The sequence below is a fragment of the Elephas maximus genome, chromosome 1 (genome assembly GCF_024166365.1).
Source record: "Elephas maximus indicus isolate mEleMax1 chromosome 1, mEleMax1 primary haplotype, whole genome shotgun sequence".
NCBI lineage: Eukaryota > Metazoa > Chordata > Mammalia > Proboscidea > Elephantidae > Elephas > Elephas maximus.
The window spans coordinates 35,241,800-35,266,444 of NC_064819.1; the positions used below are offsets into that span (position 1 = coordinate 35,241,800).

General features: G+C 41.6%; 1 protein-coding gene across 1 annotated transcript in view; it reads right to left on the reverse strand.

The window, feature by feature from the left end:
* USP13 (ubiquitin specific peptidase 13) overlaps window positions 1-24,645 on the reverse strand; it is a 150,403-nt gene that overhangs the window by 109,337 nt on the left and 16,421 nt on the right. The window contains exon 2 of the mRNA XM_049881750.1: window positions 6,172-6,297. Within this exon, the coding sequence (XP_049737707.1) occupies window positions 6,172-6,297 (126 nt within the window). The remainder of the gene's footprint in view (window positions 1-6,171; window positions 6,298-24,645) is intronic.

A 24,645-nucleotide genomic window follows, 5' to 3' on the forward strand; every position in this document is an offset into this window, starting at 1 on the left:
TCATAGCTATTCATTGAGCTTATGGCTTATCTGGTCTCCTGGCCTTTCTTTCTCGTCCTCCTCTCCCCACTGTCCACTTTTGGGATCTCTACTTTATTAGGAGCTTTAACAGAGAATATATTATTATGTAGGCACAGCGGTTAAGAGCTTGGCTGCTAAACAAATGGTCTGCGGTTTAAATTCACCATCCACTCCTTGGAAACCCTATGGAGCAGTTCTACTCTGTCCTACAGAGTCACTAAGAGTCAGAATCAGCTAGACTACAATGGGTTAGTGTGGGAGATTAGATGAAACTCAAATCAGCACCGACTATCTCGAAGATCCAAGACACTCTACATAAACTATAAGAATTAAAATGATAATTGAATACTGTTGCTCAATATAAAATCAACATTTGAAAATTAATAGCATCCCCAAACCCCAGTAACAAATAACCAATTAATACATATATGTATACATAAATAAAAGATATCAATAACAATAGTAACAAAAATTATAAGGTACTCGGGGAAAAAATGTCTAATAAACAGCCCTGATGGGTCAGTGGTTAAAATGACTCACGTGCTCACCAAAATGTTGGCCGTTTGAATCCACTGGCCTCTCCACGGAAGAAAGACATAGCAGTCTGCTTACGTAAAGATTTACAGCCTTGTAAACCCTATGGGGCAGCTCTACTCTGTCCTTTTGGGTCACTATGACTTGGAATCAACTCAATGGCAGTAGTTTTGGTTTTTCTGGTTTTTATAGAAATTTACAAAATATTATCGAAGGACATTAAAAAGACCAGAATAAACAGATTGGTATGTTGCTGTTGTTGTTAGGTGCTATCGAGTCAATTCCAATTCATACTGACCCTATATAACAAAGTAGAACTGCCCCATAGGGATTCCTAGGCTGTAATCTTTATGGAAGCGGTTTGCCAGGTCTTTCTACTGTGGAGCCACTAGGTGGGTTCTATCCGCCAACCTTTTGGTTAGCAGCTGTGTGCTTAACCATTGCACCACCAGGCCTCCTTAGACAGGTATCATATTTAAGTCATTCAGTAAGTATTTATGAAGAACCTACCGCATGCCAGACACTGTTCGGTACTGAAGATGTTGCAGCGAACAATGCAGACAAAAGTCCCTGCCCCCATGAAGCTGACACAATGACGCCAATTCTAGATTCATCTATAAATTCAATGCAAATTTAAACAAAATCTTAACAGGATTTTTTTTAACTACGTGAACTGACTCTAAAATCCATACAGAAAAATAAAGGTATAAAAACATCCAGAAAAGTTCTGGAAAAAAAAACAGGAAAAAGTGTTTTTTCTACCAAATATCAAGCTTGTCACATCAATACAAAGACAAATAGGACCAAAGAAACAGAGCTGAGAGCCTCAAAATCAACCCAAGTTCAGACATAAAAAAGATGGCAATATAAATCACTGGGAAAGGATATGCTACCGTATCCGTGGTGGGGCCACTGGTTACCAGTACGGCAAAAAATAAAAGTAGTTTCCCATACTTCAACCATACAAAACAAAGTTATAGATGGTTAAACCTAAAATGTTAAAGCACACACAAAAGTACACAGACTTAAAAAAAAAACTATTAGAAGAAAATATATCTTTATGACTTCATGTAGTTGTTGTTCTGATGTTAGGTGCCATCAAGTCGGTTCAGACTAAGAGTGACCCTAGCCCGGTCCTGAGCCATCCTTACAATTGTTGCTATGCTTGAGCTCATTGTTGCAGCCACTGTGTTAATTCACCTCATTGAGGGTCTTCTTCTCTTCCGCTGACCCTGTACTGTGCTAACCATTATGTCCTTCTCCAGGGACTGATCCCTCCTGACAACATGTCCAAAGCATATAAGATGCAGTCTCACCATCCTTGCTTCTAAGGAGCATTCTGGTTGTACTTCTTCCAAGACAGATCTGTTCATTCTTTTAGCAGTCCATGGTATATTCAGTATTCTTTGCTAACACCACAATTCAAAGGCATCAATTCTTCTTTGGTCTTCCTTATTCATTGTCCAGCTTTCACATGCATATGATGTGATTGAACACACCACGGCTTGAGTCTGGCCCACCTTAGTCTTCAAGGTGATATCTTTGCTCTTCAACACTTTAAAGAGGTCCTTTGCAGCAGATTTACCCAATGCAATGCATCTTTTCATTTCTTGACTGCTGCTTCCATGGCTGTTGATTGTGGATCCAAGTAAAAAGAAATCCTTGACAACTTCAATCTTTTCTCCATTTATCATGATGTTGCTCATTGGTCCAGCTGTGAGGATTTTTGTTTTCTTTATGTTATGGTGCAATCCATACTGAAGGCTGTGGTCTCTGATCTTCATCAGGAAGTGCTTCAAGTCCTCTTCACTTTCAGCAAGCAAGGTTGTGTCATCTGCATAACGCAGATTGTTAACGAGTCTTCCTCCAATCCTGATGGCCCGTTTTTCTTCATATAGTCCAGCTTCTCGGGTCATTTGCTCAGCATACAGATTGAATAGGTATGGTGAAAGAATACATCCCTGACGCACGCCTTTCCTGACTTGAAACCAATCAGTATCCCCTTGTTCTGTCCGAACAACTGCCTCTTGATCTATGTAAAGGTTCCTCATGAGCACAATTAAGTGTTCTGGAATTCCCATTCTTCGCAAAGTTATCCATAATTTGTTATGATCCACACAGTCGAATGCCTTTGCATAGTCAGTAAAACACAGGTAAACATCCTTCTGGTATTCTCTGCTTTCAGCCAGGATCCATCTGACATCAGCAATGATATCCCTGGTTCCATGTCCTCTTCTGAAACTGGCCTGAATTTCTGGCAGTTCCCTGTCGATATACTGCTGTAGCCGTTTTTGAATGATCTTCAGCAAAATTTTGCTTGCGTGTGATATCAATGATATTGTTCTATAATTTCCATATTCGGTTGGATCACTTTTCTTGGGAATAGGCATAAATATGGATCTCTTCCAGTCAGTTGGCCAGGAAGTTGTCTTCCATATTTCTTGGCACAGATGAGTGAGCACCTCCAGTGCTGCATCTGTTTGTTGAAACATCTCAGTTGATACTCCATCAATTCCTGGAGCCTTGTTTTTCGCCAATGCCTTCAGAGCAGCTTGGACATCTTCCTTCAGTACCATCGGTTCCTGATCATATGTTACCTCTTGAAATGGCTGAACATCGACTAATTCTTTTTGGTATAATGACTCTGTGTATTCCTTCCATCTTCTTTTGATGCTTCCCACGTCGTTTAATATTTTCCCCATAGAATCGTTCACTATTGCAACTCGAGGATTAAATTTTTTCTTCGGTTCTTTCAGCTTCAGAAACGCGGAGCGTGTTCTTCTCTTTTGGATTTCCATCTCCAGCTCTTTGCACATGTCATTATAATACTTTACTCTGTCTTCTCGAGTCACCCTTTGAAATCTTCTGTTCAGTTCTTTTACTTCATCAATTCTTCCTTTTCCTTTAGCTGCTCGACGTTCGAGAGCAAGTTTCAGAGTCTCCTCTGACATCCATCTTGGTCTTTTCTTTCTTTCCTTTCTTTTCAATGGCCTCTTGCTTTCTTCAAGGATGATGTCCTTGACATCATTCCACAACTCATCTGGTCTTTGGTCACCCGTGTTCAATGCGTCAAATCTATTCTTCAGATGGTCTCTAAATTCAGGTGGGATATACTCAAGGTCATATTTTGGCTCTCATGGACTTGCTCTCATTTTCTTCAGTTTCAGCTTGAACGTGCATATGAGCTATTGATGATCTGTTCCACAGTCAGCCCCTGGCCTTGTTCCAACTGATGATATTGAGCTTTTCCATCATCTCTTTCCACAGATGTAGTCAATTTGATTTCTGTGTGTTCCATCTAGCGAGGCCCACGTGTCTGTCAGTTTGTCATACTGTAGGGGCTTGCGTGTTGCTGTGATGCTGGAAGCTATGCCACCAGTATTCAGATACCAGCAGGGTCACCCATGGAGAAGAGATTTCAGCTGAGCTTCCAGACTAAGACAGACTAGGAAGAAGGACCCGGCAGTCTACTTCTGAAAAGCATTAGCCAGTGAAAACCTTATGAATAGCAGCGGAACATTGTCTGATATAGTGCTGGAAGATAAGCCCCCCAGGTTGGAAGACACTCAAAAGATGACTGGGGAAGAGCTGCCTCCTCAAAGTAGAGTCAACCTTAATGACGTGGATGGAGTAAAGCTTTTCGGGACCTTCATTTGCTGATGTGGCATGACTCAAAATGAAAAGAAATAGCTGCAAACATCCATTAGTAATTGCAACGGGGAATGTACGAAGTATGAATCTAGGAAAATTGGAAATCGTCAAAAATGAAATGCAATGCATAAACATCCATATCGTAGGCATTAGTGAGCTGAAATGGACTGGTATTGGCCATTTTGAATCGGATAATCATATAGTCTACTAAGCTGGGAATGACAACTTGAAGAGGAATGGTGTTGCATTCATTGTCAAAAAGAACATTTCAAGATCTATCATGAAGTACAACGCTGTCCGTGATAGGATAATGTCCACATTACTACAAGGAAGACCAGTTAATATGACTATTATTCAAATTTAAGCACCAACCACTAGGGCCAAAGATGAAGAAATAGAAGATTTTTATCAGCTGCTGCAGACTGAAATTGATCGAACATTCAGTCAAGGTACATTGATAATTACTGGTGACTGGAATGCGAAAGTTGGAACCAAAGAAGAAGGATCAGTAGTTGGAAAATATGGCCTTGGTGATAGAAACAGTGCCAGAGATCAAAGGATAGAATTTTGCAAGACCGACTTCTTCATTGCAAATACCTTCTTTCACCAACATAAACGGCGACTATACACATGACTTCATGTTAGGAAATAATTTCTTAAACAAGATACAAAAAGTGCAATTCATAAGAGAAAAAGTTTAATCTAACCACATCAAAATTTAAAACTCGTACTCAACATAATAATCCATAAACAAAGTAAAAAGACAAAGCAGACTATAAGAAAACATTTGCAATACATATGTAACAGACAAACATTCGTATCCAGAATGTAAAAGAAACTCCTCAAACTAATATGTAGTAGGAGGAGAAAGATAAATCCACAGAGAAATAGGCTGAAAATACAAATAGGCAAATCAGAGAAGAGAAAACAAAATGGCCAACGAACATGAGGTTGGCAAAAATCAACAGTCTGAATATCCCAAGGGTTGGTAAGGGTATAAGAAAACAGGAATTCACAATCACTGCAGATAAGGCTGGAGAGCTATCTGGCAATATCCGGTAAAACTGAAGACAAGCACACCCATGAGCCAGGAACTGCACTTGCAGATATATTTTCTAAAGCAATTTGCACTTGTCCCCAGAAAAAATGTATAAAGATATTCATTGTTGTCTTGTTGTAGTAAAACACACACACACACACACAAAAGGAAACAATCTAAATGTTCATCAAAAGAAGTACAGAACAGTAAATTGCAAGACACTCACAGGATGGAATGCTAAGCAACCATTAAAATGAATGAAGTACATCCAGATGCATCTCAACATGGGTAGATTTCAAAAACAGTGTTGAACAGGAAAACTCTATGCATAATTATAGGTGTAATAGAATTTGTCTATATTTTTAAAACATTACTACATATCGTTTGTGAAAACACATATGAAGATAAAATATAATGACATGTATGGGAAGGAACCCAGTAAAACCCAGTGCCGTCGAGTCAATTCCGACTCATAGCGACCCTATAGGACAGAGGAGAAACAGCAAATTCATGACAGCGGTTATCTTGGGGGAGGGAGGGAACAAAAGGGACTAAAATTTTCAAGAAAACTATTTCTTTCATTAAATACATGAAGTAAGAAATCCAAATGCTAATACTTTTCAATTCTGATTTTTGGGTCCATGGGTTTTTCTGGCATTATTTTCTGTACTTTTAGATTCGAACATATTTTTTTCAATCAGCCTCTTTAACAACTCGAATCAGAGGTTTAGAGAAACAGGAAAATAAAACCAGTTAGGATAAAGTTGGAGGAATCTATGAATTTCTGCAATAGTGCTGTTTGTTTCCCACCATGAAAGACAGTCAGAAGTTATCTGGGCACAGTAAAATCTCCACATGATAAACCACCTTAGGACAACGTCACAGGAAAAATACCAAGGCTAGTTCTCCAAAAGTGGTTGTCTTACCTCTCGCACGTGTCTTTTCAGGTGCATGTATACGCTCTGTCCAGTTTTTCGAAAATGTCTTTCAACGTGTTCCCTCCCAAAGGCCAAAAATGTATTCATGCATACATAGAGTCCACCTTCAGAATTCTAGAAGAAAGAGACAGGTTACAACATTAGCCAAGGGCACCTAGCCAAGTAATCTACATACAGAAAAAGGAAAGGAGAAGGAAGGTAAACAATGAAGACGAAGCCGGGCAAAGGCCACCCAGCTGCTGCAGTCACTGCAATGAGCCTCCAGCGGCTCCACAGCCACCCACAGCTCCCACCCAACTCTGGGCTGCAAGTGCTTCTGGACAGCTGAGCACTCGCTTTACCGAACACTGGCTACACTCACAGACAGGTGAGATCCTCCATGATGCCTGGGGAATAAACATGCTTGTCTGGCCCTCCAAAATGGAGCAAGGGAACAAAGGATGGAAGATAGTTGGCAAGGGATGCAACCACCATCACTACAATTATCTTATCATCATTTTTTCACATTCATCAGTGCAGGAACATAAAGTTTTAGATCCTTTTATCAGGATAGGGTTCCAAAGACATTGTTCCCTTCCTTTGGTGACACGTATTTGATGATAAACATTAATAAATTAGAATAGTAATTTAATAAATTATGACTTAATAAGTCAATAATAAAGAATGGAGCCCTGTAATACAGCCAAACACTACTGTATGCCTAATATGAGCTCAAAGGAGTTCTGGTGGTACAATAGTTAAGCACTCAGCTGCTAACTGAAAGGTTGGCAGTTCGAACCCACCCAGCAGCTCTGCAGAAGAAAGACCTGGCAATCTGCTCCCTAAAGATTACATCGTAGAAAACCCTATCAGGCAGTTCCACTCTGTCACATGGGTTTGCTATGAGTCAGAATCAACTCAACAGCACCCAAAAGCTCCAATATGTGCCAGGTGCTTTACCTATATTATTTCTAATCCTAACAGACCTGTAAGCTTCTTATTGTAATTTCCATTTTGCAGTTAAAAAAAAAAAAAAAACAAGGCTAAGTCATTTGCCCAAATTAACACAGCTTGGAAGTATCAGAGTTAGACTGATTCTATTTCTCTTTTTGTCCATTCATCTCACTTTTCAAACCCCGGGATAATATTTAATTATAGACATACTGCTACAAGGAACAGTCAAAGATACTGTTCACATTTTAGATACTTTATTTTCTACCCCAATTTCATCCCTCCTTTTCTCTTACTTTGGATAATATGTCTCTGTAAATTTAGCCACGGAATTAGCCATCTTTTCCTCCATGGAAGTATTTTTTTTAATTAAGCTTCTGTTATTCTAACCCCACCAAATAAAAAACACACTTGTGCAACATCTATCAAAATTGCCAAATTTCAGTACAGCACAAATAACAATATCATGACAGATATTGATGCTTATTAGAAATAAATGAGCAAATAATTGTTAAAGTTCAAATAACTCAAGATTGTTTATTAAAAAGACTTTCTAGCAAAAAACTTCTCCAATGTTATAGCTATGGTACATAAGACAGGACAGAAAAGAACATTAAAACAGCATTATTTCAGCGCTTCTTACTATAGTGTACACATTGCAACAAGGCCAGAAAAGAAAATAAAAGGGATAAAGATTGCAAAGAAAGAAGTAAGATGGTCTCAATTTGCTGATGATATCATAGTAATTTAAGAAAATAACCAGTGAGATAAAAGTGGAGATTTCAGAAATATATTCACTATAGTAATTGTTTAATATATGTCGAACCACAAGAAACACAAAAACTGGGGAAAGAATCACTAATACAAGTGGTTAAAGAAAAGTGAAGTCTTGATACATGCTACAACATGGATAAACCTTGAAGACGTTATGCTGAGTGAAATAAGTCAGATACAAAAGGACAAATACCGTATGATCCCATCTACATGAGATATCTAGAATAGGCAAGCGTATACAGACTGAGGTTTATTAGTGCTTGCTAGAGGCGAACAGGCAGACGGAGGAAGGAGGACTCAGTGCTTAGGGGAACCTCTGCTAAGGGTGATGGAAAAATTCAGGACAGTCAATAGTGATGGCTGAACAACATGACGGACATATTTAATGTCACTGAACTGTACGTGTAAAGATTGTTGAAATGGCAAATGTTTTGTTACCTCTATGTTTGCCACAATAAAAAAGGGACAGACAGACAGACAGCTAGATAGATAGAAAGAAAAGTTTCTGGGACAGTTACACATTTAGTATGTCTACATCCACACCTTGTACCAAACAGAGAGATCCAAGGGATATGCTTTTTTTTTTTTTTTAATAGAAAAGAGATGAATAGAATTCTTATCCCATTTGTGAAGGGAGGGATCATTTCTGGCCCATAAAATAAAGGATATCATCAGAGATGAGGTAATTTAATATGAAAATATAAACACTAACAAACAAGTTGTGCGTCAAAAAACGTAATGGTACTGGGCTGAGGGCTGGGGACCGTGCTCTTGGGGACATCTAGCTCAATTGGCATAACATAGTTTATGAAGAAAACGCTCTACATCTTACTTTGGTGAGTAGCGTCTGGGGTCTTAAAAGCTTGCGAGCAGCCATGTAAGATACTCCACTGGTCCCACCCCATCCAGAATAAGAAAACCAAAGACACAAGGTAAAAATTAGTCCAAAGGACAACTACCACAGCCTCCACCAGACTGAGTCCAGTACAACTAGATGGTGCCACCACCAACTATTCTGTCAGCGATCATAACAGAGGGTCCCAGACAGAGCTGAGGAAAATGTAGAACAAAATACTAACTCACAATAAAAGACCAGACTTACTATCTGACAGAGGCTGGAGAAACCCCAAGAGTATGGCCCCTGGACACCCTTTTAACTCCTGCGATTTACCCTTCATCCAAAGATTAGACACACCCATAAAACAAAACAAGACTAAACGGGCACACTAGCCGAGGGGCAAGGACAAGAAGGTAGGAGGGGACAGGAAAAGTGGCAACAGGGAATCCAAGGTCAAGAAGGGTAGAGTGCTGACATGTTGTGGGGTTGGCAACCAGTGTCACAAAACAATATGTATATTGTTTAATGAGAAATTAATTTGCTCTGTAAACCTTCATCTAAAGTACAATTAAAAAAAAAAAGGTGTTGAAAAGCAAAAAAAAAAGTAATGAAACAAATATAAAAACAACAATAATAGAATGGGGAAAATATGTAAAGTATAATGAATAAAAGCTTACATCCAAACTATGTAAAAGAAACTGATAAAATTACAACATTCAGGTTCAACTTCATAAGAAATTTTTTTTCTAAAAAAGATCATTTGGGTCTAAATGTGACAAAATGTTGAAAGAAAATAATCAGACTCACTATCTCCTGAAGTAAGCATCATTACTGCCTTCTAAACTAGCACAAAAATATTAGAATTACACAGCCTAATGCCACAAATGTAAGAGCCCATGTATCTACAACTACAATAGAAATCAGCTCAGTGTTGTTACCCGTTCCCATCAAGTCAATTCCGACTCATAGCGACCCTATAGGACGGAGTAGAACTGCCTCATAGAATTTCCAAGGAGTGCCTGGTGGATTTGAACTGTCAACCTTTTGGTTAGGAGCCATAGCACTTAACCACTGCGCCACCAGAGTTTCCTCAGTCTTACTGGATATCAATAAAACTGTGACCCTTTGACACAGTATTTCCCCTTTGAGTACAGACTTCAGGAGCCTAAAAGGGAGTAAAAAATACGTAATTTGTACAAAAATATTCACAGATGCTAAGCTAAGAAACTGTTGTATATGAACACAATACTATGACTTTATTTAAAATGACAAATGTATAAATTGTGTATAACGTGTATGAAAAATGTGTATAGAATTATGTATAATATGTACAAAAATGTGTATAGAAAAATAGTGAGAAAACACATCCTCATTACAAAAAAAGGGGGGAAGAAAAAGAGGGGGAGGGAAGTCTCTTTACTGACAAAGACCTGAAGTGGTACTGGCATGTGATACTCAGTTTTATGTTTATTTAAGTCCTTGGTTCTTGGGCCCAAGCCTCACCTCCCACTACCTTGCTCAGTCTAGAGTGCTGCTTCCCAAACTATTGTCATGAAGGACCAGGTGGTTTTGCTTTTTGTTTCGTTTTGTTTCTGTCCATTAAGATACTTCGTCTCACTGCTCACCAGTAGTTCACAGCTCAAGCCAGATGGCAGATGCCAACTTAATGTATATGTATAAGTTCCACAAAACCAAAAATGGTCTGTATCCTGTTCAACCAAACAAATCTTTCCACCACACTTGGACGTGGCCGCAATGTCAAGTTGCTCGAGCCATCAAGGCAACTCCAACTCATGGCAACCCCATGTGTGTTAGAGTAGAACTGTGATACATAAGGTTTTCAACGCCTACTTTTTCAGAAGTAGATTGCCAGGCCTTTCTTGCTAGGCATCTCTGGGTGGACTCAAACTTTCAGTTAGCAGCACAGTGCCTTTAACCATTTGTACCACCCAGGGACTCCTCTAAACACCCAATTACTCTCAGTGTCTATACTCGTCTCTCGGCACCAGCCAGCTGACCTCACTCTGTGTAACACTGGTCTAGAGTTACGTGAACTCTGCCCAAATTCTAAGAGTTGCCTGAAAACGTATCTCTCACTGGCAGGAAAACTTCACCTGAAGGATCTTCGGGGACATGAGGTCAGCCATCAAGCTTTCAGGGCAGACCACATCAATACCCACCACGCACATCTGCACCTGAAGGACTGTGGACACTCCCCAGGTCTCACGTCTTCCCCCTGACCACCTGTCAGCCTCTGCCCACAGCCCCCTGCTAGTCCCCCTACTCTGACAGTCCTTGACCCCCAAATTCACTTTCACTTCACAACTGTTAGCAGCCTGCTTATTGAACCCTGTAGCTGTGAGAAACCCAAGATTCCTTCATTGGGTCACCCCATTCAGAGGGTGAACCACGCATTCACTCCTTGAGGGCAGGAAAATTATGTCATATTTATCGTTGTTGTTAGTTGCCTTCGAGTCAATTCCAACTCATGGTGACCCCGTGCGTTTCAGAATAGAACTGTGCTTCACAGAAGTTTTCAGGCTGTTGTGGCCTTTCAGAAGCAGATCACCAGGCCTGTCTTCTGAGGTGCCTTTGGGTGAGTTCAAACTGCCAGCTTTTCAGCTAGTAGTTAGCACTTTACTATTTGTGCCACCCAGGTACGTCATATTTATTATTAAACCCCCAAAACAAAAGTGTCTCTTCTCTCTTTCTCTCCTTTCTCCTCCCTCTCTATCTTTCTGTCCTCAATACCATTCTGACCTGGATTTAAAGTACTTCATAGCATTTGATGGGAATCATCAAAATAAAACTGATGGCCTCTAAGATTCATCAATTGGTCTCAACCCACCTGAGGCAAAGGAGAATCAGGAATACCAAAGACACAAGATAATTATGAGCCCAAGAGGCAGAAAGGGCCACATAAACCAGAGACTACATCAGCCTGAGACCAGAAGAACTAGATGGTGCCCAGCTACCACCAATGACCACCCTGACAAGGAATAAAACAGAGAATCCCTGATGGAGCAGGAAAGCAGTAGGATGCAGACCTCAAATTCTCATAAAAAGACCAGGCTTAATGGTCTGACTGAGACTAGAAGGACCCCAGAGGTCATGGTCCCCAGACCTTCTGTTAGGCCAAGATAGGAACCATTCCCAAAGCCAACTCTTCAGACAGGGATTGGACTGGACTATAAGATAGAAAATGATACTGGTGAGGAGTGAGCTTCTTGGCTCAAGTAGACACATGAGACTATGTGGGCAGCTCCAGTCTGGAGGGGAGATGAGAAGGCAGAGGGGGACAGGAGCTGAATGGACATGGGGAATACAGAGTGGAGAGAAGAATGTGCTGTCTCGTAAGGGTGAGAGCAACTAGGAGTACATAGCAAGGCGTACATAAATTTTTGTATGAGAGACTGATTCGATTTGTAAACTTTCACTTAAAACACAATAAAAAAAGAAAAAAACTGATGGCCTCCACACGGATAAACAGCTTGAGGCATCAGCAAGAACACTAGCTTTTCAGGCTTGTTTAGCTAAAGTCATGACCTTGGCTTGGACACGTGAACCCTACCACCGCAGCTCTCCCCTCTGTAACCAGCCAGCCCCTCATGATTCTTCAGGAAAGCAACTGCCATCTCCACACCCCATCACACCATGGACCCTATCTGTCTCCTGCTTTCAGGAGACACACAGCCCAGAATACCCAATGGGCACTTCTCTGAATGGTCTTAGCTAAATAGAATTCTAATTATCTTTTTTATGAAGCACTAACCAGAAACTTGGAAGTCCCTAGATGGCACAATTTGTACTCAACTGCAAACCTAAAGATTGGCAGCCTGAACCCACTCAGTGGCACTGCAAAAGAAATGCCTGGCAATCTGTTCCTGTAAGGGTTGTGGTTGTTATTTGCTATTGAGTTGATTTTGACTCATGGCAACCCCATGTGTGCAGAGTAGGGTTTTCAGTGCTGTGACCTTTCAGAAGCAGATCACCAGGCCTGCCTTCCAGGTGCCTCTGGATGGGTTTGAATTGCCAACCTTTCAGTTAGTAGTCCAGCACTTAACCATTTGTGCCACCTAAGGTGCCCTCCACAAAGATTGCAACCAAGAAAACGCTACGGAACAGTTCTACTCTTTAACATAAGCAGTTACCACGAGTCGGAATTGGCTTGACAGCAACTAACAACAACACCAGAAACTTGACTAAGGTGCAAGACTTTATTTAGTCACCTAAAAAGGGTTCATCACAATGGCGTCAAGAAATACTGCTCAGGGGCTTCTATAAGGCTTTATAATGATTTCCTCTGACAACTTCTCCCATAGCATGACCAAATCCTAAGAGAGAGAAGCAACATTAGAAACCCGTGTATTATTTAAAACCCACTCTTCAATACAATTCAAGACATATACCATAGATACATTGCCATTCACTTACTGTTTTACACTGTATTACCCTGGGTACTATTCAGGAGTACCATCAAGGAAGAAGTCACTTTTCACACTGCCTGCCACTTAAAAGAATGTTAAAACGGTCATGAGTATAAAGGTCAAGGTTACAACATGTTTCAGAGGAGCAAGTGAACAGTCATTTTAAATAAAAATACATCACATTGTCAGTCAGTAGGTGTCCAGAGAACTTTGTTTACCATTGTGTTTTCTTGGAGACCAGCCGCCCTTGTAGAAGGCAGGAAGGGACAGTGAGCTTGTGTGAGCAGTGTGCTCAGGAAACAGAGTCACTGCATAACACTTTTTTTTTTTTTAACTACTGAACAGTGTCTCCTGTGGAAAACAAGCGATCATTGCCACATGATGTGGGCAGATGGAATCACAACAAATCCACGTTCAGGACAAGTTACATGCTAACACCAGGGGAAGACTGTGACTCACACACTCCTGGAAAAGGGACAAGAGGGCAGTATTTTTTAGAGCACAGATTGCAAAGGGGCAGGGAGGGGAGGAGAGAAAGTGATAGGAAAAAAAGAGAGAAAATAAATTAGCTATTTGTAATACCCACCCAGTGCCGTCGAGTCAGTGAAATGGAATAACCTTAACGTCCAGGAACAAAAGATTTGTTCAGTAAGTTACGGTACTTTCCTTAAACGCAACACTTAAGCCCTTTAAAATTGACTTTTGTTCAGAAAAGGAGGGTGTAAACGGTTGACAACTTGAAGAACATAATCATCACTGAACTGTACATGTAGAAACCATTGAGCTGGTGTATATTCAGCTGTGTATATTCTGAACAACAAAATATAAAATAAAACTGACTTTGGGGTGAGCATTTACTGATATGAAAAGATGTCCATGGTATTTTTGAGTGAAGAAAACAGGAAACTAAACAGAGTGCATGATGTTATAACATACGCTACCTGTGCACAGGAAAAGCTCTGCATGGTGTAAGATGCTATCTCAGCCTGGGGAGAATGTGGCGTTTTCCTTCATGTCACCTTTCAGCATTTTCTAATTTTCTTTCATGAACATGAATTCATTTCTTACTAATGAAGTAGTAAAATTCTTAACTGACTATGTTTGGAACCGAAATATGTTTATATAGCATAGGACAGGCAGTCTTTTGGATGTTCCCTTTTCTTAACTTAGGATGTCCTTAGGCTTTACAAACCCATTTCATAGCTTTAAGGGGGCTGTATATCCTCGCTATTCAAAATAAGAATGTGGCTGTCAGTATTGGTAACCCCGGAGATTGCTAAAAATACGGACTCACAGGCACCACCCTGAAGCTACTGAAAAAGAATCTATAGTTTAACAAGATTGCCAGGTTCTTGCATTTTTTTTCCCTATGCACTTTAAAGTTTGAGAAGCATTGCCATGTAGATCCCTTTCCAGTGAATATGCCGTCTTAAAGCAGTCTTCAAACTGGATTTAACAAAAATATTTATTTAAAACAACTACTCTCCCTCACCAGGAGCTCAAAACGCCACACACACTGACTTACTTCTCCCAAATTTGCTTTGAAAATCTGCAGTAACTAAAACACAATCACTTATTCTAGAACACAATCTAAGTCATTCATTCATTCATTTCAACCAGCAAATGGTATTTGCTGAGCACCTACTATTTGCCAACCACTGATACAATGGTAGAGCAACAGCAAAACAAAATGTCGCCCTCTTAAGTTTACATCTTAGCAGAGGAATGATGACTATAAAAAACAAGTAAGGGAGAAAAATGTAGAAAAAAAATCAAATTTATGAAAAAGACCATCTTGCTGGGATGATAGAGATTAGAGGAACCCCGAAGGCTATCACCTTAAGATGCCCTTTTAACCTGTAACTGAAGCCACTCCCTGAGGTCACCTTTCAGCCAAGTAATAGATTCGCTTATAAAATAAACAATAATACCCAAAGAGGAATGTGCTCCTTTAAACAATCAACTATACCAAACAGTCAACATTTACTGAAAAGCAAAGATGAGAAGGCACAGAGGGGCAGGAAATCTGAATGGATGGAAGCAGGGCAGGCGGGACAGAAATGGTGGGAGTGCTGATACATTACAGGGAGCTTAAACAATGTCACAGAATGATTTGTGTATGAATTGTTGAATGGGAATCTAATTTACTGTGTAAACTTTTACCTAGGACACAATAAGACACTTAAAAAAAAAAAAAAAAAAAAAAGACTATGTGACTGAATGTAACAAAAGGATCCAACCCAGAAGCTGGCAAACCTGGAAATTTGGTCACAGCTAGCTCTACTCTGTCCTATAGGGTCGCTATGAGTCGGAATCGACTCAATGGCAGTGGGTTTCTTAAACGTAACCTAGCTCTGCCCATTAAAATCTACTACCTGCATATCCCCCACGTGTCTGTCAGTTTGATGTACTGTGGGGGCTTGTGTATTGCTGTGATGCTGGAAGCTATGCCACCAGTATTCAAATACCAGGAGGATCACCCATGGCAGACAGGTTTCAGCTGAGCTTCCAGACTAAGACACACTAAGAAGAAGGGCCCGGCAGTCTACTTGTGAAAAGATTTAGCCAGTGAAAACCTTATGAACAGCAGTGGAACACTGCCCCTCAGGTTGGAAGGCACTCAAAAGATGACAGGGAAGAGTTGCCTCCTCAAAGTAGAGTTGACCTTAATGACATGGATGGAGTCAAGCCTTCTGGACCTTCATTTGCTGATACAGCACAACTCAAAATGAGAAGAAAGGCTGTAAACATCCATTAATAATCAGAAGGTGGAAAATAGGCAGTATGAATCTAGGAAAACTGGAAGTCCTCAGAAATAAAATGGAACGCATAAAACATCGATACCCTAGGCATTAGTGAGCTGAAATGGACTGGCATTGGCCATTTTGAATCAAGTAATCATATAGTCTGCTATGCAGGAAATGACAACTTGGAGAGGAATGGCGTCGCATCCATCATCAAAAAGAACATTTCAAGACCTATCCTGAAGTACAACACTGTCAGTGACAGGATAATATCCCTACACCTACAAGAAAGACCAGTTAATAAGACTATTATTCAAATTTATGCACCAACCACTAAGGCCAAAGATGAAGAAGTTGAAGATTTTTAACAACTTCTGCAGTATGAAATTGATAATTACTGGAGATTGGAATGTGAAAATTGGAAATAAAGAAGAAGGATCAGTAGTTGGAAAATATGACCTTGGTGATAGAAATGATGCTGGAGATAGCATGATAGAATTTTGTAAGACCAACAAATTTTCATTGCAAATACCTTTTTCACCCATAAATCGTGACTACACACATGGACCTCGCCAGATGGAATACACAGGAATCAAACTGACTACATCTGAGGAAAGAGATGATGGAAAAGCTCAATATAATCAGTCAGAAGAAGGCCGGGTGCCAACTGCGGAACAGACAGAATATCAATTGCTCATATGCAAGTTCAAGTTGAAACTGAAGAAAATTAGAACAAGTCAACAACAGCCAAAGTACAACCTTGAGTACATCCCACCTGAATTTAGAGACCATCCCAAGAACAGATTTGCTGCATTGAACACTAATGAAGGAAGACCAGATGAGCTGTGGAATGACATCAAGGACATCAGACATGAAGAAAGCAAGAGGTCATTAAAAACACAGGAAAGAAAGAAAAGACCAAAATGATGTCAGAAGAGACTCTAAAACTTGCTCTTGAAAGTCGAGTAGCTAAACCAAAAGGAAGAAATGATGAAGTAAAAGAGTTGAACAGAAGATTTCAAAGGGCAGCTCGAGAAGACAAAGTATTATAATGACATGTGCAAAGAGCTGGAGATGGAAAACCAAAAGGGAAGAACATGCTTGGCTTTTCTCAAGCTGAAGGAACTGAAGAAAAAATTCAAGCCTCAAGTTGCAACAGTGAAGGATTTTATGGTGAAAATATTAAATGACTCAGAAAGCATCAAAAGAAGATGGAAAGAATACACAGAGTCACTATATAAAAAAGAATTGGTTGATGTTCACCCATTTGAGGAGGTACCATATGAGCAGGAGCCAATGGTCCTGAAGGAAGAATTCCAAGCTGCACTGAAGGGATTGGTGAAAAACAAGGCCCCAGGAATTGACAGAATACCAACTGAGACGTTTCAACAAACAGATGCAGCACTAGAAGTACTCACTCATCTTTGCCAAGAAATTTGCAAGACAGCTACCCGGCCAAACAAATGGAAGAGATCTATATTAATGACTATTCACAAGAAAGGTGATCCCACCAAACGTGGAATTTATCAAACAATATCATTAATATTACATGCAAATAAAATTTTGCAGATCATTCAAAAGCGGCTGCAGCACTATATCAACAGGGAACTGCCAGAAATTTAAGCCAGACTCAGAAGAGGACTTGGAACCAGGGATATCATTGCTGATGTCAGATGGATACTGGCTGAAAGCAGAGAATACCAGAAAGATGTTTACCGGTGTTTTATTGACTATGCAAAGGTATTTGACTGTGTGGATCATAACAAATCATGGCTAACATTACAAATGGGAATTCCAGAACACTTAACTGTGCCCATGAAGAACCTCTATACAGATCAAGAGGCAGTTGTTCAAACAGAACAAGTGGATACTGCCTGGTTTAAAGTTAGGAAAGGTGTGCATCACTGTTGTATCCTTTCACCCATACCTATTCAGTCTGTATGCTGAGCAAATAATCTGAGAAGCTGGACTATATGAAGAAGAACGGGGCATTAGGATTGGAGGAACTCTCATTAACAACCTACAATATGCAGATGACACAACCTTGCTTGCTGAAAGTGAAGCAGACTTGAAGCACTTACTGATTAAGATCAAAGACCACAGCCTTCGGTATGGATTGCATCTCAACATACAGAAAACAAAAATCCTCACAACTAGACTAGTAAGCCACATTATAATAAATGGGGAACAGATTGAAGTTGTCAAGGATTTCATTATACTTGGATCCACAATCAACAGCCACGGAAGCAGCAGTCAAGCAATCAAAAGACATTGCATCAGGCAAATCTGCTGCAAAGGACCTCTTTAAAGTGTTGAAAAGCAAAGATGTCACCTTGAAGACTAAGGTGAACCTGACCCAAGCTATGATGCTTTTCAGTTGCCTCCTACGCATGTGAAAGCTGGACAATGAATAAGGAAGACCGAAGAAGAATCGACGTCTTTCAATTGTGGTGTTTTCAAAGGACATTGAATATACCATGGACTGCCAAAAGAATGAACAAATCTGTCTTGGAAGAAGTACAACCAGAATGCTCCCTAGAATACTTCGGACATGTTGTCAGGAGGGATCAGTCCCTGGAGAAAGACATCATGCTTGGTAAAGTAGAGGGTCAGTGAAGAAGAGGAAGACCCTCAATGAGATGGACTGACATGGCGGGCTGCGACAATGGGCTCAAGCATAGCAGCAATTGGGAGTATGGCGCAAGGCCAGGCAGTGTTTCATTCTGTTGTACGTAAGGTCGCTATCAGTCAGCACCTAACAACAACACCTGACAACAACAGCCTGCAAATACTCTGAATACCCACCTCTCTCTGCCAACCTGTTACACAACCTTGTGCTAGGACAAAAGAAGACAAAAGCTGTCAGTTGCTACTGAGTCAGTTCCAACTCACAGAGACCCCACATACAACAGGATAAAATGTTGCCAGGTCTTACACCATCTTCACAATTGTTAGTATACTGGAGTCCATTGTTGTGGCCACTGTGTATTTTGAGTGCCTTCCCACTTAGGGGGCTCATCTTCTAGCACTATATCAAACATGTATCTGTTATGATCCATAGGGTTTACAGTGGATAATCTTTGGAAGTAGAAAGCCAGGCTTTTCTTAGTCTATCTTAGCCTGGAAGCTCCGTAGGAACCTGTCCATCATGGGTGACCCTGATGGTTTTTGAAATATTCATGGGATAGCTTCCAGTATCACAGCAACATTCAAGCCACCACAGTATGAAAAACTGAGAGATGGGTGGTAGAACACAAGAGTAAAGGAACCTTATCCATAAGCTCTCTCACTCAGTCTTAGAAAAAAAAAAATCTCCCTCAAACTCCCAACCTCAGCATCTAAGAGCTGATCCCCAAACCCCATATTTATCCATTATCACCATCATCATCATCATCAAAAAAAAAGGTGCTGTGAAAAAAAATGAGGCAGTGACACGGCCTCGGGGCACAAGAGAATTTGACGCAGGCCTGTGGGTAGTCTATTCAGTGCACTACAGCAGAGAGAGATAAGCGAGGCTCATGTCCTAATGATGTTTACATCTGAGTAAGGGGACACAAAATAAACAGGAAAGAAATGTTGAAAATAATTTCCAACAGTGAGAGAATAAAAGAATGATAGAGGAGCCTGAGAATGAAGAGACTGGGCATGGGGCTCACAACAGAGATGGAAAAAACTGAGGCAGATTCACAGTAGAATTTCGGGATAGAGCTCATGAATTAGGTGTAGGGCCATGCATGAAAGGGTGGAAGCCAGGACAACTTCTAAATGTTTTGACTCCTTATTCCATAAAACTACCCACCTCTCCCTCTACAGGTGTTGCTTTCTTCAAGCAAACACCTGCCTATTAATTCTGCCTCTCTCATGCTTCCACATCTGAATGGCGGACATGAATATTCTAGTAATCGGAGCACAGATCCCCATACATTCTGGCTGCTGCAGCAAACAAACAACAGTTTAAAAATGCAAAAATTAAGTACATGCAGGTGGGAAGCAAATGTGCAATATGAAAATAAAACAAGCTTACAGCAAAGAACAGCAAGCATGCAATCCACAGAAGGGGAAAAAGTAATTCAGAAAAAGCACTATGAGAAAACAGGCTGGATAGCAAGGAAGGCCCAAGCACTTCACCACTAGAACAAAATTAAACAGAATACAATATTTGCAAATCCCAGAAGCTTGGTTTCAACAGCAAATCCACTTAAAAAACAAATGCATATAATCCTAAGAGTGTGCAGGCCCTTTCCTTGGCTAAACATTAGTAAATCATGCTTCTGGCCATTAAGCATCAAGAGAAAACAGCAAGGCTAATGCAGCAATGCCTCTTCCAGCTCTCTCGGACTGTGGAAGTTTTCCTCTCTGCAGAGGACTCTGCCTTAGAGCTGCACGGCCCAGTCCCAGGCAGCTGAAGGTAGTAGAGTCAAACCAAACAGCCAGGTTTTCATTCTGAGACCACCACAAATTTACCAGTCAGTCCATTGAGGAGTCATTTATTAACATTTTCACTAAGTATAAAACCTAATCCTTGCTCAGGGTATCCTGAGCAATCAAGACACTGTCGCGGACAGGGAAGAGTCAGCGCAAGACATGGGTAAATGGACAGAGAGCCGCTATGACTCTCACAGGACAGCGGGCAGACCAGGTCACGGATGATGACTCTGAGGTGAGCATTTTCAGCGGTGCTGAATTGAAGGCTAGAAAAAACCGTGTAAGCAGTGCTCAAACTAGATAGCTAGCCAGATAGATATTATGTGAAAACACCTTGTAAACAGTAAAAACTTTATGTAGTCATTTCTTATTATTTTTAAATGAGATGGTTTTCTTGCGTGGAAGTCAGAATGAATTTTCCCTGATAAACTACGTTAAGTATGAGGACTTTGTTTCCAGGCTACCCCCATAAAAGCCTATCACAATGAGCTGAATTTGAATATGAATGGCCCTGAAGAGGCCAGCAATTAAGGCAGAACCCAGCAGAATTGCCAAGTACAGGAATGCCTCTCTTTGGCAACCCTAGACCCTTTAAAAAAAAAACCCAAAAACAAAGATGTCATTTTGAGGACTCAGGTGCGCCTGACCCAAGCCATGATATTTTCAATTACCACATATGCATGCAAAAGCTGGACAATGAATAAGGAAGACCGGAGAAGAGTTGATGCCTCTGAATTGTGGTGTTGGTGAAGAATATTGAATATACCATGGACTGTCAGAAGAACTAGCAAGTCTGTCTTGGAAGAAGTACAGCCAGAGTACTCCCTTAGAAATGAAGGTGGCGAGACTTCATCTCATGTACTTTGGGCATGTTATCAGGAGGGACCAGTCCCTGGAGAAGGACGTCACACAAAACTCTCGACGGGGTAGACTGACACAGTGGCTGCAACAATGGGCTCAAGCATAACAATTGTGAGGATGGCACAGGACTGGACAGTGTTTCATTCTGTTGTACATAGGGTCGCTGTAGTGTTTCATTCTGTTGTACATAGGGTCGCTATGAGTCAGAACTGACTCAACAGCACCTAATAACAAGACCCTTTAAGTGCCATCTCATCCCCTTTTCAAGAGGTCCCCCTCACCCACCCCAAAGTAAAAAGGGCAAACACATTCTGTCACAGATCCTTGGGCTAGAAACTGACAGCAATGGAGGGGAGAGTCCCAGACAGCGATTCCAATAAGTACAGTTTAACGGTCCACCTTGGTTACAACTCTGCAAGGCAAGTACTGCAGAGGCAAAACCAAGGCTCAAGAAATTCAGTGAGAGCAAGGCACTGCTAAAGTCACATGGCTACTAAGTGGCAAGGAGGGGATTTGAACCCATGCCAGTCTGGCCCCCGACATGCTGCCTGGTACAACTGAGAAGTTAAGGACAGCAGAGGTCGTTTTTGTGGCAGGAGTGAGGTGGGCAGCTGTCAACAAGCTTACGCAGCCGTGGAGCTTGGGGAAATGCGCAGGTTTGTTTGTTTTTAAGTCTGTTTCCTTCGAGGAAAGCAGGAGGGGCAAGCAAACGAGAGCTGCCTCACTTATGTAACCACCCTGCACCAGGCAGTATGCCAGGCCTTCCTGAAGGGGAGGTGAGAGGCTTCAGCTGGTCCCACCGGTCCCACTCACCAGACGGGGAAGGAGTGTTGAGTCCCTGGAGGTGGCCACTCCAGGCTGACAGCTCCCAGACAAAAAGTGCAAGACCCAAGAAGCTGGTCTCCAAGAGGCCAGAGGAGAAGCTGCAAGATTTAGCATTCTCTACCGTCCACTCCCCTCATCGTCCCCGTCTGTGTCCAACAAGTCTACTAGTAGTCTTGCCTGGAGAGACAGCCTCACCCTGGAGACTCACAGGAGAACCTGCCCAGATGGCACAACCAAAGGAGCAATGTGACAGTTTTACGCAGAGGTAAGATGAAAGAGGATTACTTTCATCCTGGTCTCCACACCCACCGCGCAACCTTCAGGCCTTACGTTTTTCCTCCTGGCCAACCAATACCATTAATCCCCCTAAGAGCTCTCCACGCTTATTTCCAAGGGCTGCTGGGGCAGAGACATCTTCTGGCTCACCACGTCTCCAACCACACCCAAAGAATTAACCGAGACAAGGAAAAACAACATTATTATGATTGTAAGTCACTTATGAGGACAGTTAGCCTTTTGGCCAATTGCCATGTTGTTAATATGGGACAAATTTACTCTAGAATCATTTCACAAAACAGTAGACTCTGCATGTATTCTGTCTACACCTGCTCATTCAGCCAGAATATCTGTTCAAATTTCTGACTCCTGGAGGAAAAGCTGGCCCTGGGTCTTGTCTGAGTTTCTCTGGGACTTGTGCCCATAGGTGGGAGGCAAGAAGCATGTGCCAATCACTGCTTCCTCCACAGCCCAGAGGGCAAGACCCCAGGAGCAGAGTGGGGGTCCTGTGGCCATTCATAAAGACGGGCTGCTCACAAGCCCAGTGTCTCTAAATTAGAGACTGCCAGACTCTGAATATGAACCCTGATCTCTGAGCTCCATGCCACTTCCCAGTTTTCCCAGGGGCCACACAGTACCTGCTCACTTATATTTGACTATCTGGCCTTCTTCACTTATGTCCTTTACACACTCCATCTCCCAGTCTAGGAGCCAAAAGTCATCCCATTCCTTCACCTACTGTACACTCTGCACTAAGCTAGGCCATAAACTGTCGCCATTGAGTTGATTCCGACTTATGGTAACCCCATGTGTTACAGAGTAGAACTGCTCCACAGGATTTTCTTGGCTGTAATCTTGATGCAAGCAGACTGCCAGGACTTTCTTCCATGGTGCCACTGGGTGGGTTCGAACCACCAACGTTCCTTCAAGACCTCTTGTGGATTTACTTCCCCCCCTCCATTTCTATCCCCAAGATCATCACTCTAATGAAAGCACCCCACTTCCAGGACTACAACAGCTTCCTAGTTGATGTCCTATTCAAGGCCGCCCACCTCCCAGCCCAGTCCTCATTTCACTTCTGGACCAGCTGCACCAAATGACCACTGTCCTCTTGTTGTTCCCTTGCTCCTAAATGGCCTAATCTTATCAAGATCACCCTCCTTTATAATCCAAGAGGATTCAGTCTTGCTTTCCATTCTCCCCAGTAATCCTGTCTTCCCTGTCACAGTTTACTCTGTCACACATGCCAAGCCCATCCCCCTCCACGCCTTGTCCTCTCACTGCCACGAGGCTGCCTACTCAGACCCCCTTCTGCTGTCCTGGTCAGTAACCCTTCCAGATTCTATCAGCTACTCCCTCGTCTGAAATCTCCATTCACATACAGCAAGGGCCACACTGGTTAAAACTTAAACACCCCGTAAGTGCTTCAGCATTTACCCTCCTGACACATCTGGGCTTAAATCCCATGTCTGTCACTTTCCAATCTTTGAGCAAGTCCTTGAACAAGTTACCTAACCTCTCTGACCCTCAGTTTCTTCCTATGTAAAACAGATGCAAAAACAGTCATTATAACTTATAAACCGATTACCATCATACTGAAATGAGATGGTGTATGTAAAAGCACCTAGTAGTGTTTGCCTCATACTACACACTCCAAAGTCAGCGCGCACACACTCCACTCTGACAGGCACTCCACTCTGACAGGAGGATCCACGTCTTATCTTCTTTCTTCCCATACACTTATGCCCTCTCTGCCCCTACAGAACCTAGCACAGTGCTGGGTGCACAGTAGGTTCTAAATAAGCACTAATACTTCCTAGTTGGCACAAAATGAGATGTTTATTTTTAATCTTATCGCAGGAAGCACACACTACTCTGCACCTCAAACCACATATCTAGTCTGGAGCCTTATTCAGATTCATTAAATTCTTGTCATATTTGCATTGCTCTGCTGTTGCAGCCCTAAAAATAGGTGCTCTTGCTCCCTCCCTCAGGGGAGCCCTCGGCTGATCACTGATGATACTGACCTGTGAGCAGCAGCGCAGACAGAGAGACCAGCCCAGGGGCTTGAAGGAGATCTGGGGCATCTAGAATGGCAACACATAAAACATGTGGCAAGTACCCAAGACTCCTTCCCCTGGCTTTTCAAGGGTCGTGCTTACAACTTTTCAGATAAGATGATAAAATAAGAATATAGAATTGGTTATTTTTAATAACATTTTTTATTCCAAAATACATGTTTATAATTTTTAAAAATAGGAAATAAGAAAAGATGCGGCCTTAATAGCACAGTTCCACAAACAGCACAATTTTGAGTCCTCTGCTCCTTTCCCTTTAATTCTCCAGGACCTCAGCTATTCCC